Source organism: Physeter macrocephalus, chromosome 19 (assembly GCF_002837175.3).
Source record: "Physeter macrocephalus isolate SW-GA chromosome 19, ASM283717v5, whole genome shotgun sequence".
NCBI lineage: Eukaryota > Metazoa > Chordata > Mammalia > Artiodactyla > Physeteridae > Physeter > Physeter macrocephalus.
This window is the reverse complement of record NC_041232.1, coordinates 72,644,645-72,657,032: the sequence shown is the minus strand read 5'-3', so window position 1 is coordinate 72,657,032 and position 12,388 is coordinate 72,644,645. Positions and strand designations below refer to the sequence as shown.

The window sequence follows — 12,388 nt, the reverse complement described above, 5'->3', positions numbered from 1 at the left end:
TAAATTGGAAGGGTTCTTTATTTTTTTTAATCGTTGTTTTATATGGACTGTGGTTGCTTTACAGTGTTGTGTTCGTTTCAGGTGTACGGCAAAGTGATTCAGTTATACGTATACATGTCTCTATTCTTTTTCAAATTCTTTTCCCCTTTAGGTTATTACAGAATATTGAGCAGAGTTCCCTGTACTATATAGTAGGTCCTTGTTGGTTATCTATTTTAAATACAGTAGTGAGTATATGTCAATCCCAAACTCCCAATTTATACCTCCCTCCACCACCCTCTTTCCCCTTTGGTAACCATAAGTTTGTTCTCTGTGTGTGTGAGTCTGTTTCTGTTTTGTAAATAAGTTCATTTGTATCATTTTTTTTAGATTCCACATATAAGGTGTATCATATTGATATTTGTCTTTCTCTGTCTGACTTACTTCACTCAGCATGATAATCCATGTTGCTGAAAATGGCATTATTTCATTCTTTTTAATGGCTGAGTAACATTCTGTTGTATATATGTACCACGTCTTTATTCATCTGTCGATGGACATTTAAGTTGCTTCCGTGCCTTGGCTATTATAAGTAGTGCTGCAGTGAACACTGGGGTGCATGTATCTGAAAGGGTTCTTTAAAAAACATTTGGGAACTCTGTGTGCCTGGGCAGAATTATCTACTCGTGGGTGGTTTAGGTGCTACTTGGTATCCTAGTCTTGAGCTTCTTGGGTACAGTTTTCCAAAAGAATATACCTTCTGCCTCTTGCCCAGTAGGCAAAGGGTATCAGGCTAACTTCTTGGGTTTGAGGTGGGAACAGGAAGTCTAATTTCTCATCAGACTTTCAGGTCATCTTGCTTTCTTCTGGCCTCCACTTTCCTTGATATCTGGCATCTCCAGTTTCGCTGGCTTACCGAGGTTCTGCAGGGTAGGTTGGCTGGTCTCTCCATGATCACCTCTTCTAGAAGCACTCAGGTTTGAAGTTATCCCACTTTGCAAAATCACTTCCCGTCCTTCTGTCCACAGGCCGTGTTCATATTCAGCTAACCCTTGAACAACATGAGCTTGAACTGTACAGGTCCACTTAATACACAGATTTTTTTCAGTAAGTATTCAATACACAGTCGGCTCTCCATATCTATGGACGGATACGGAGCACCAACTGTATTCACTGTATTCTGCCATTTTATATAAGGGACCGCAGCATCCGTGGATTTTGGTATACCGGGGCTCCTGAAACCAAACCCCTGCAGTTACCGAGGGACAACTGTGTTACGGTCCAGAGTTAGAAAGGTCTCCTAAATCCATGGGATATGAGTTTGCATTTTATTTCTTGTTCTCCTTGTTATTTGGAGTTAACTGGTGAAAGAAGACGATGACAAAAATGTTACTTTTCTATCGTCTTGAAATCAGAAGTTTCTCTCCCTCCCCTCCCTTCCCCTTCTCTTTTGTTTTTGGAAGAAGAGATGGCATCTGCCATTGACTAAGAAATGGAAGAAAGAGATGAGTCATGAGAGGAAAGCATCTGGGAAGAGTTGCTTTTTCTGTTTTCTTGCTGTGTTCATAAAGCTGCGACTTAGAACACCATTCTGACCCCAAACCAGACCCTGTTCTAGGCACCTTTATTTTATTATCTATATATCCTTGTGTTAATCCTATAAAGCAAATTTTATTGTTCATGTTTTATCCGTGAAGAATCTGAAGCTCAGCAAGTTTAAGAAATGAGCCCAAGGTCACATCCCGAGCTCTTTTAAAATTAAAAAAAATTTTTTTTTAATTTTTATTTTCTTTATTTTTTGGCTGTGTTGGGTTTTCATTGCTGCCCGAGGGCTTTCTCTAGTTGCGGTGAGTGGGGGCTACTCTTGGTTGCGGTGCGCGAGCTTCTCGTTGCGGTGGCTTCTCTTGTTGTGGAGCACGGGCTCTAGGCACGCAGGCTTCAGTAGTTGTGGCCCATGGGCTTAGTTGCTCCGCGGCATGTGGGATCTTCCCGGACCCGTGTCCCCTACATTGGCGGGCAGATTCTTGTCCACTGCGCCACCAGGGAAGCCCACATCCCGAGCTCTTTAAAGGTCAGAGCCAGAATTGTAAGCCAGGTCTGCTTAACTCCAAAGCCTTTGCTCCATTTAGCTTGGCACCAAATTCTCTAAAAAGTGTAGTTCTTTCTCTCATGTTTTAAAAAGCCTGGTGTATTTGGTGCATGTCTAGGCAGCTATGCAAAGGAAACCTAAAATAAATCTTAGGAAAATTTACTGTTGCCTTGGAGCAAGTGTTGAAATACGTTTTGCCTACTAGCTCGCTGGACCTTCCGAGGTCCCTTCTTCTGGCCCTCTAATTCTGTAGGCAGTGTTGTTGTTTTTTTTTTGAATTCTTTTCGAGAATCTGGTAACTCACAGCAGACAGTTGGATGATGAGATCTCTGTTATCTTCATTTTCCCGATTTAGTTTTTCCTTCCAAAAGCTTTCACACACACTTGGCTGGTGGCATATATTTCTGGCTGCATAGTTTTTATTTATGATTTTTTAATGTGTGTTAATACTCGGGGGCACCCAGGGGAAACACCCACAGACTTTCCTGATTACCAGATATCACCCTTTCTATGTAACAACCGTCTAATCGCCACTTCTCCTTGCCAAGAAATGAGAAAAACATTTGCATTTGGAAAAACCACATTGTGACAACATGAAGCGTTTTAAGGACTGCCTCCCCTGATTCCACATGAGCTTTTCCTGTCTTAGTTTGTTTTCTAAAAGATAAAAACCGCACAGCCATGCTCGCAGTTAGGTCTAATAAGCGTCTGTGCTTGCATAATGAGATTTCAGTTTGGCTGGCTCAACTTCATTATACGTGAATAATGTTGTAAGTAATCTCTGAAACAGTATAACATGTATGGCCAGTGTTTATCTTGTGATGCTTTGGACTACTTCATTGTTTACGTGGTGATTTATGATTGATGGGTGTTTAATATGCAAAATAATGCCGTGTTCCCGGGAGGGTACAGTGCAGCCTCCGACCTCCTCCTCTTGAGCAGAGAGAGTTAGTTATGCAGTTAAGAAAAAACAGCCAAGGGGAAGTTAGTTCTTCACTGAGCAGATATTTAAATGAAGCATGTCCATCCTGAAGCTCAGATTTTCTGACAAGAGCTCCGTAGCCTCTTGAAAGCATATCAAATCACTATGTTATCATTTAATTCCATAAAAAAGCAAATGAAGACTTGAGCTGCCACTTCTACAGGCCAAACAGTTTTCACTTTTTGTCTAATCAAGTTAACTGTCTGCTAAAAGGAAAACATCAATACTCTTTGGACGAATATATCAGGATGCAGAGTCTCTACGACACAACATGTATAAATGTGACCTATTCTCAAGGGAAAAGACAATCAGTGGTGTGAACTCTAAGATAACCCAGAGGTTGGAATTATCAGACGCAAACATATAACTATGTTCAATGATATAAAGGAAAATATACTTGTAATGAATGAAAAAGTAGGAAATCTCAGCTCTCCGTCTCTCCAAGCATTGGAGAGAAGAATGCCTGGCTCCACTGTGTGCATGGTCCCAAGCCCTTGAAATGCTCAGAAAGGTTAGAGCGCCCAAGTTTAATGTCTTAGATGTAGAAACACAGATTATAAGGATTTCATCCGTTTGCATGAACTTGAAAATGCCATAGAACATCTCAGAGGCAATACCTTAGATATGCCATTTAGGTAGAAACAGACAAATAGAACCATATGTTTAAACGTGGTGTTATATTTGAGATGTATCAAAAGCACATGTTTTGCCCCTCCATCCAGCTTTCTCATGAGTCATTCGAATTTCACCAGAGGTTGGAATTATCAGACGCAAACATATAACTATGTTCAATGATATAAAGGAAGATATACTTGTAATGAATGAAAAAGTAGGAAATCTCAGCTCTCCGTCTCTCCAAGCATTGGAGAGAAGAATGCCTGGCTCCACTGTGTGCATGGTCCCAAGCCCTTGAAATGCTCAGAAAGGTTAGAGCGCCCAAGTTTAATGTCTTAGATGTAGAAACACAGATTATAAGGATTTCATCCGTTTGCATGAACTTGAAAATGCCATAGAACATCTCAGAGGCAATACCTTAGATATGCCATTTAGGTAGAAACAGACAAATAGAACCATATGTTTAAACGTGGTGTTATATTTGAGATGTATCAAAAGCACATGTTTTGCCCCTCCATCCAGCTTTCTCATGAGTCATTCGAATTTCAAATCATCTAGTGCACTGTTTCCTCCTATAGTTTTCTGTAGGACAGCCTTAAGTAATACAGTAAGTAATATCCGTGAAATTTTAATGAATGCTCTGTTAAGCCAGTTTTCTTTTTGGTTGTTAGGAACTTGGATTTTCTTTTTTTTAATTAATTAATTAATTTTATTTACTTTATGGCTGTATTAGTTCTTTGTTGCTGCACTAGGGCTTTCTCTAGTTGCGGCGAGTAGGGGCTACTCTTCATGGCGGTTCGCAGGCTTCTCATTGCGGTGGCTTCTCTAGTTGCGGAGCACAGGCTCTAGGCACCCAGGCTTCAGTAGTTGTGGCACGCAGGCTCAGTAGTTGTGGCGCACGGGCTTAGTTGCTCCGTGGCGTGTGAGATCTTCCCGGACCAGGGCTCGAACCCGTGTCCCCTCCATTCGCAGGCAGATTCTTAACCACGGCACCACCAGGGAAGTCTGGAACTTGGACTTTCTTAAACCATGGAAAACCAGGCAGAGTTTATTTCATAGAATGTAAAGGTAGGTCTTCTACCACCGTTACAAATAATCATCATCATAAATTTATACCCCACGGGCTTTTCTTTTCATGTAAAATTACAATGCAGTTGGAGATATTAGGGAATTAGGTCTAACGGGAAGACTCTGGACGTTGCCCCAGATCGCTCATATCAGTAAATTACATATACATAAGTATTTCCTTTTAACATAAAATATGTCAATGAGAGATTAAAAAATAAGATATATTGAGTGGACAAGTACAAGCAGGCAAATGTATCCTTTGTTGAGGGTGGGGTTGAGCTTAGCTATTTCACTCAAGTCTGCTTTGGGAGCGTCCCAAATGCCCTTGTTTTTATAATGGAAGCCCACTTATGTTGCTTTGGAAGTAGGATTATCTGCTGCATCTGGGCTGCACATGAGATGTTACAGGAAGGAATGAGGTAATACTGCTGAGCCCGGTTAGGCATCAGAATGTTCTCGTACTAGATGTGATGTTTATAAATTGTATAAAGTAATAAAAATTTTCTGAATTTTTAAAGCTTGGGGAAGAGATTGCTTAAGTTTCTCCTATGAGTGGTCATTCACTTAGCAGACCAGTTCACAAAACTTGACTTGACCAGTAAGATTACACTGACTTGCAAAAGTAGAAAATAATGCGGTTAAATTATTTTTTACTAAGATGGGATGGGAAAAAATGCATTTAAGTTTGTCTCTTCTTAAAGAGACAGAAGGTCTTGTCTAGTCCGGTCGAAGGTTCTGGCCATTTGATGAAAGTGGAAACTTGCTTTAAGACGCAGATAATGCCTAATTTTCCAAATCAGTGGTTTGTGCCCCTGATTCATATATACAGGTGACATGTTAACACAGGTGGCATGATAGGTTGCAGGTGATATGCAATTCCTAGCTGGTAGATCCTGTTTAACTTAATCCCTTTCTGTTCCACCTGGAAAGCATATCCAAATGCAAATGAGTCAGAATGACATTGCGATGAGAATAACCTTGAATCTGATTTCTCTTATGGTTACAAAGAAGAGTATTTTTAATGGTAGTTTAACCATTATAGTCAACTCAAAATATCTTGGTAAGTTCTTGAGATTTGCAGATTCACAGGACCCTGGTTAATTCTTGCTCTCTGATTTAACATACACTGATGTTGGAAGTGGTAAAGGGAAGCTTACTTAGAAACCAGCTGGGAGAGAAGGGAAGGGAGAAGTGATGGAGATTGGAGAGACGGAGAGCTGAGATTTCCTACTTTTTCATTCATTACAAGTATATCTTCCTTTATATCACTGAACATAGTTACATGTTTGCGTCTGATAATTCCAACCTCTGGGTTTTCTTAGAGTTCACACCACTGATTGTCTTTTCCCTTGAGAATAGGTCACATTTATACATGTTGTGTCGTAGAGACCCTGCACCCTGATATATTCGTCCAAAGAGTATTGATGCTTTCCTTTTAGCAGACAGTTAACTTGATTAGACAAACAGTGAAAACTGTTTGGCCTGTAGAAGTGGCAGCTCAAGTCTTCATTCAGCCCCTTTTGTCTTTAGCTGAGATGTTTTGGATCTGCTCCTCACACACATGGGTTAGGGGTTACCAGAGACTTGGTCAGAGTTTATACACAGAATTCAGGGCTCTCCTTCTCTAGCACTATCCTTTCCAGGATTCCTTCTCAATTTCTCGCGGCTCTGGATCCCAAGACTTTGTCCTCTGTTTGATTAGACCAAAAACTACTGCAGGTTTTCTCTCAGACTTTTAGCTTCCACATGGCAACTGTGATCTGCAGACAGGATAAAGCCCTAAGAAAACAGGAAAATTACCCTCTTTCAGCTCTCCTCCTAAATCTGTCTGCTTTAAATCTCCAGAATCATCAGGTAGTTGTTTGCTTCTGTTTTGTCCAGAGTTTACTGTTGTTATCTGCAGAGGGGGCTGGTCTCTTAGGAGGTCACAACTCCATACCAGAGATATGATCGCTACAGTGGAGGTTTGCATTTTGAACTGATGGCACCATTTCTTGGGCAGAGATGTAAGTCTTGGATGTTTATGTTAAAATATGCCTGTTGGCCGTTCTTAAAATTCAGATATTTTAGGTATCTTTAGGTACCTTATGTGGTACAGGTGTGTTTTTTTTTTTTTTAAAAAAGGGGGGAGTCAGAATGCTTGGGTTCCAGTCCCAGGCTTGATAATAATTAGTTGCCTAATTATTATATGGTAATTATCAATCATTATGTTATAATTAGCCTAATGTTACTATAATTAGCTCATATAATTAGCAAGTCATGTGAATCCTTGACCTGTAGGATGATAAGCCACTAATCATCTAATATAAATATCTTGAAGTCTCAGGGTTAATTCACTTCATAGGATTCAAAGGATTAATGTCCTGTATTAGGTGGGGAAAGGGTGTGGTCATATGATAGTGATAATATTTCTTCTTTTTATCTCAGATTCCCTCTACCCCGACTTTCCTTTATGCCTCAGTTCTTCCTGGGCGCAAGTTATTTCATTCAAAATCGCTAATTGTAAAGAATTTTATTTTTAATCTAACATATCACACTTAAAATGCATTTTTGTTTGTCTCTTAGGAGGAAGTGCTGCAAAGGGTATAAATTTGTCCTTGGACAATGCATCCCAGAAGGTATGTAATATAATGGATTATATCTTCTCACCTTGTTTATGACTAATAACCAGAGGTCTGTAAAGTTCAGATGTACACGGAACGTATGTGTGTTATTGGTACATGCATGTGTAATTTCTCTTTTTTTAGCTGTAAATTCTTCTAATGCCAATTTGGTTATACATGTCAGGCTCTATCTAAATCATTACATAGCATTTACATGTATATTGAGTAATTCCTGTATCTCCGGTTTTGTGTTGTAGAGGCTGTAATTCCCTAGTCAGTACTTCATGCACAGTTAGAACACAGCCATCTTCCCCAACCTCTCTACCTGCTTTTCATCTGCTAAACCTGAAGCCCCTTGATCATCAGCAAACACTGCTCAGCCCAGCACTGAAGAGGCAGACTGATGTAAGACGTGGGCCCAGCCCTCAAGCTGGGAGACAGAATGTGGATGGCATGGAATCAGAGAGACCTGGATTTTAATCATGCTTCCATGTTGCTGTAATCCATTTGCACTGCTGTGACAAAAATACGTTAGAGTGTGTGGAGGCTGGGAAGTCCAAGAGCAGGGCACTGGAAAGTCCAATGTCTGGTGAGCGCTTCCTGGTTCATAGACAGCCATCTTCTTGCTGTGTCTTCACATGGTGGAAAGGGCAAGGGAGCTCTCTGGAGTCTCTTTTATAAGGGCACTAATTCCATTTATGAGGGCTTCACCCTCATGATCTAATAATCTCCCAAAGGCCCCTACCTAATACCATCACACTGGGGGTTAGGATTTCAAAATATGAATTTCAGGAGGACACAAACATTCAGTCCATAACACTCATCCTGCTAGCTATGACCTTGGGCATGTGACTTTCTAAACTTTAGTTTTTGCAGAAAGTGTTAGTACTTGACTCATGTGGTGGCTTTAAGAGGATTATTGCATGTAAAGTACTTGGAACAGAGGCTGGCTCTTATTAAGTGCTTGATAACTCATGGTTCCTGTTATTACTAACAACTGCAATATGCATAGTAGAGACATGCATATTGCAGAAGGGGCACATAGTCCCAGAGACCAGCGCGGTCAGAGGTGGTCTCGAGAAGGAGAGGAGTTTGGAGCTAGGTTATGAGGAAGGCTGCCCAGGACTTAGACAAGAAGGAGGAAGAGAGCTGTAAAAGATTCCAGGCAGAGCACTGATACAGAAAACACTAAGAACTGTTGGAAGAGCATGAGATTAGTTTGCCCAGGGCTGGGCTGGGAACAGGTGAGTAGGTAATGTGAAATAGTTTTCTTCACTGTTGGCCAAGAATCCAGGTCTCTCTAGTGGACTTGGAGCCCAGCCAAGCTAATTATGTTGCATTATCTCATAGGGAGCAGTTTCTTTATCAGTTAGAGATAAATGAATCCTTCTTATTTATTGCTCTCTTTTGCAGAAGAGTTCATTAAACCATAGCTGTCAACTCTGAGAAAGCTGCTTTAGGAAGGCTGGTTAGGAAATCTCTTCACATACGTTGGTTTATACTGGTCTCTCCAAGACGGAATTTCTCACTGCCAGCTAGTTCTGTTAGAGCTCGGTGGGAAAAAAAAAACACAGAGGTCAAAATAATTGCATTCTTTTATAAGCCAGCTTTTCTCAGCCACCAGCTGAGTCCTTTATATATCAATTTTGCAGATACAGAAAGATAATGAAGTTTAGGCCCATCAATTTAAGATCCCAGTTAAGGACCTTGCCCAACCTGATTAAAAACACATTACATGGATACCACATGCTTAGAGTTTCTTTAAATGATAGGTGTTGTGGTTTCAAACATCTAAGCCTAAAACCAGTCTCCCTCACCCTGCAGTGAGACGTTATCAGCACCTAAGATTAAAGTAACTTAGAACTGCATATTTCCAGAAAAAGGGGTCCCAAGTGCTGAAAGTTGCTTTGCCGTAATTAACTCTGTTCTATCGCTTTTCACTAGAACACTTTTTTTTTTTATTTCTTTTCCTCTGTGGGAGTAAGTCAGTGTGTGTGTGTGTGTTTGTGTTTATGACTAAAGGTATCTTCCATCATAAAGGTTTCTGTTACCCAAGGATGCAAAGTGTAGGATTTCAGAAAAGTTGGCGTATTAGTCACGATTCTCCAGAGAAACAGAGATTTATTTTAAGGAACTGGCTCCCGAGATTGTAGAGGCAGGCACATCCAAAATCTGCAGGGTAGGCCAGCAGGCTGCAGACCTCAGGAAGAGTTACAGTTTGAGTCTGAAGGGCCATCTGCTGGCAGAATTCCCTCTTTATCAATGGAGGGCCATCATTTTTCTACTTAGACCTTCAACTGATTGGAGGAGACCAGCCCACAGTGTGGAGGGCAATCTGCTTTACTCAATGTCTACTGATTTAAATGTTAATCTCATTAAAAAAAAAAAAATCTCTGCAGAAAATTCTAGAAAAATGGCCAGATATTTGGGTACTGTGGCCTAGCCAAGTTAACCCTTAAAATTAGCCAGTACAGATAATAGGAAGAGACTAGAATTTCTAAACAAATATGCTAGCGAGTAGAAGCTGCCATTTAAAAGTGTTGTTGCCTCATTTGTTTAAGTGTCAGCAACTTGTGGCCTGTGAGCCAAATCTGGCCCACCACCTGGTTTGTAAATAAAGCTTTACTGAAGCACAGACATACCCATTCACTTCAATATTGTCTATGGCGATTTTGCCCTGCAACAGCAGAGTTGAGTATCTGCAACAAAGCCCTTCAAAGCCAAAAAGTATTATCTAGCCCCTTTACAGAAAAAGTTTGCCAACCCCTGCCATAAGTGTTATTTATCTACATTGCCCAGGGGGTAGGGTAATCAGATTTGTTCTAGTTCAGCAGCTACTAATTGAACTTAAACTGTAGGAAGAGAATAGTGCTGATTACTCCAGGGGACATGCACAGTTCCTTTCAGATATCCAAACAGTCATTAGAACTAATAGTAAAAGAAGCTAAAAAGCAGGGCAAGCTTTGACTAGGTGTCAGGCCCTGTGCTTAATGCATCATCCAATTTAATCTTCCTAAAAGCACCATGAAGCTGGTCTTACTGTTCTCCCCATTTTACAGGTAAGGAAGTTGAGTCTTAAAGACCTCCGGATCACAGAGAGAGTAGTAGAGTGGGGAGGGTTGGCTCCAGACCCTGTGCTCTTCATCATACCACTTCATGCCTCCTAGAATAGAGCCTGGCACAGAGTAGGCATTCAGCAAATATGGCAGAGCAGGATAGAGTCCTGTGGGGATTGCTGGGATGCCGAAACTAAACTCTGTTGAGGACGTCAAGGACGTCTTCTCAAAAAAGTGACGTTTGCATTGGGACTTGAGAAACTAGATAGGGTATCAACAGTAATGAAATGCTGAGAGTAAGAGTGGAGGGGTTGATTGGACATTAGAAAGGGTGAAAACAGAATAAACAAAAACACAACAGTGAGCCTTGGATGTGATAAGGGATGATGGGGAAGAGAGTGTATTCCTTATCAAAGTGTGAGGAATTCATAAATGAGTCTTAAGGTTGGAAGCGTAGTCTCAGGGATAGAACACCAGACCTCAAATGCAAGAGTGAGCCATTTATATTTAATGTTGATGAGCATAGAACTTACAGGCTTTTTGAGCAAGGTGGTGACACTCACAGAGCTATACTTTCAGAATATTACTGGCCTGACGGTGTTAACATAGAGTGGACTTAAGAGAGAAGAATCTTGAGATGAGGATTTACAAGGGAGGTTCTGAAGATCTGAGTTAGAATGGTGCCAAGAGAAATAGGACAGGTGAAAATAGAGAAACTGTAGAGGGAAAAGCCACAGAGCAGGAAGCTGGTGGTCTCTGGAAAACCATCAAAAATGGAAAGTTGAATAAATTCACTAACCTTGCTACCTCCAGAAACCCCACAAAGTAGGGCAGGGAGGAGGTGTATTGTGGATGCCAGGGGTTCACAAAAGACATATAAACCCACAAAAACAAAGAAAAAAGAAGAGGAGATAACAGCAACAAAAATTTGGAATCTGGAGAACAGAGAGGTTGTAAATAACTTAGCAAAATGGGAAAGATGAATCCTTAACCAGCATCAGGGGAAACTAAGGAGCAATCCAATTTACACCAAAACAAAGAACAATCAGAAAAACTAAAAGTTTCCAGAAACAGAGGTACTAGGAAGTGAAAAGCAATGTCAACACAGAAGGATTGACTGAAAACCTGTTTAAGAAGTCAGACTCCCAGAACTTGTCCTTCACTCCACAGAGACAGAATACTGTACCTTCCAAGACCAAGCACACGACCAGAGATGTATTCTTTTGAGAGGGTACTTGGAGGCTGTTGGGACTGAGGGTGCCAGTGAGAGATGAAGGTAGGGTTCTGATACTGAAAATGGAAGGATTTAGTAAAGGATTGATCATGCATTAAATGTTGAAACACTCAACCTTCTTCTCCACTTGAGTTCCAAAAGTTCCTGACTTTACTGTCAGGCAAGGATTTGGAAATGTCTTCTGTGGATGTTCTGGATGACTCAGGAAAAAAGTCCTAAAGAAACTGACATTGAAATGCACCAGGCAAATCACTTAAATGAAGCCCAGGCTATTTACAATAGCCAGGACACGGAAGCAACCTAAGTGTCCATCGACAGATGAATGGATAAAGAAGATGTGGCACGTATATACAGTGGAATATTACTCAGCCATGAAAAGAAACGAAACTGAGTTATTTGTAGTGAGGTGGATGGACCTAGAGTCTGTCATTCAGATTGAAGTAAGTCAGAAAGAGAAAAACAAATACCATATGCTAACACATATATATGGAATCTAAAAAAAAATGGTTCGATGAACCTAGGGGCAGGACAGGAATAAAGATGCAGATGTAGAGAATGGACTTGAGGACACGGGGAGGGGAAGGGGAGGCTGGGATGAAGTGAGAGAGTAGCCCTGACATATATACACTACCAAATGTAAAATAGGTAGTTAGTGGGAAGCAGCCGCATAGCACAGGGAGATCAGCTCGGTGCTTTGTGACCACCTAGAGGGGTGGGATAGGGAGGGTGGGAGGGAGACACAAGAGGGAGGAGATATGGGGA

At 41.0% G+C, this 12,388-nt stretch overlaps 1 protein-coding gene across 5 annotated transcripts in view; it reads left to right on the top strand.

Moving 5' to 3' along the window:
• Positions 1–12,388, top strand: part of CCBE1 (collagen and calcium binding EGF domains 1) — a 261,105-nt gene that overhangs the window by 205,274 nt on the left and 43,443 nt on the right. For all 5 annotated transcript variants that reach the window (XM_007129693.3, XM_007129692.4, XM_007129694.4 and 2 more), the window contains exon 3: positions 7,299–7,351. In XM_007129693.3, coding sequence (XP_007129755.1) covers positions 7,299–7,351 — 53 coding nt within the window. The remainder of the gene's footprint in view (positions 1–7,298; positions 7,352–12,388) is intronic.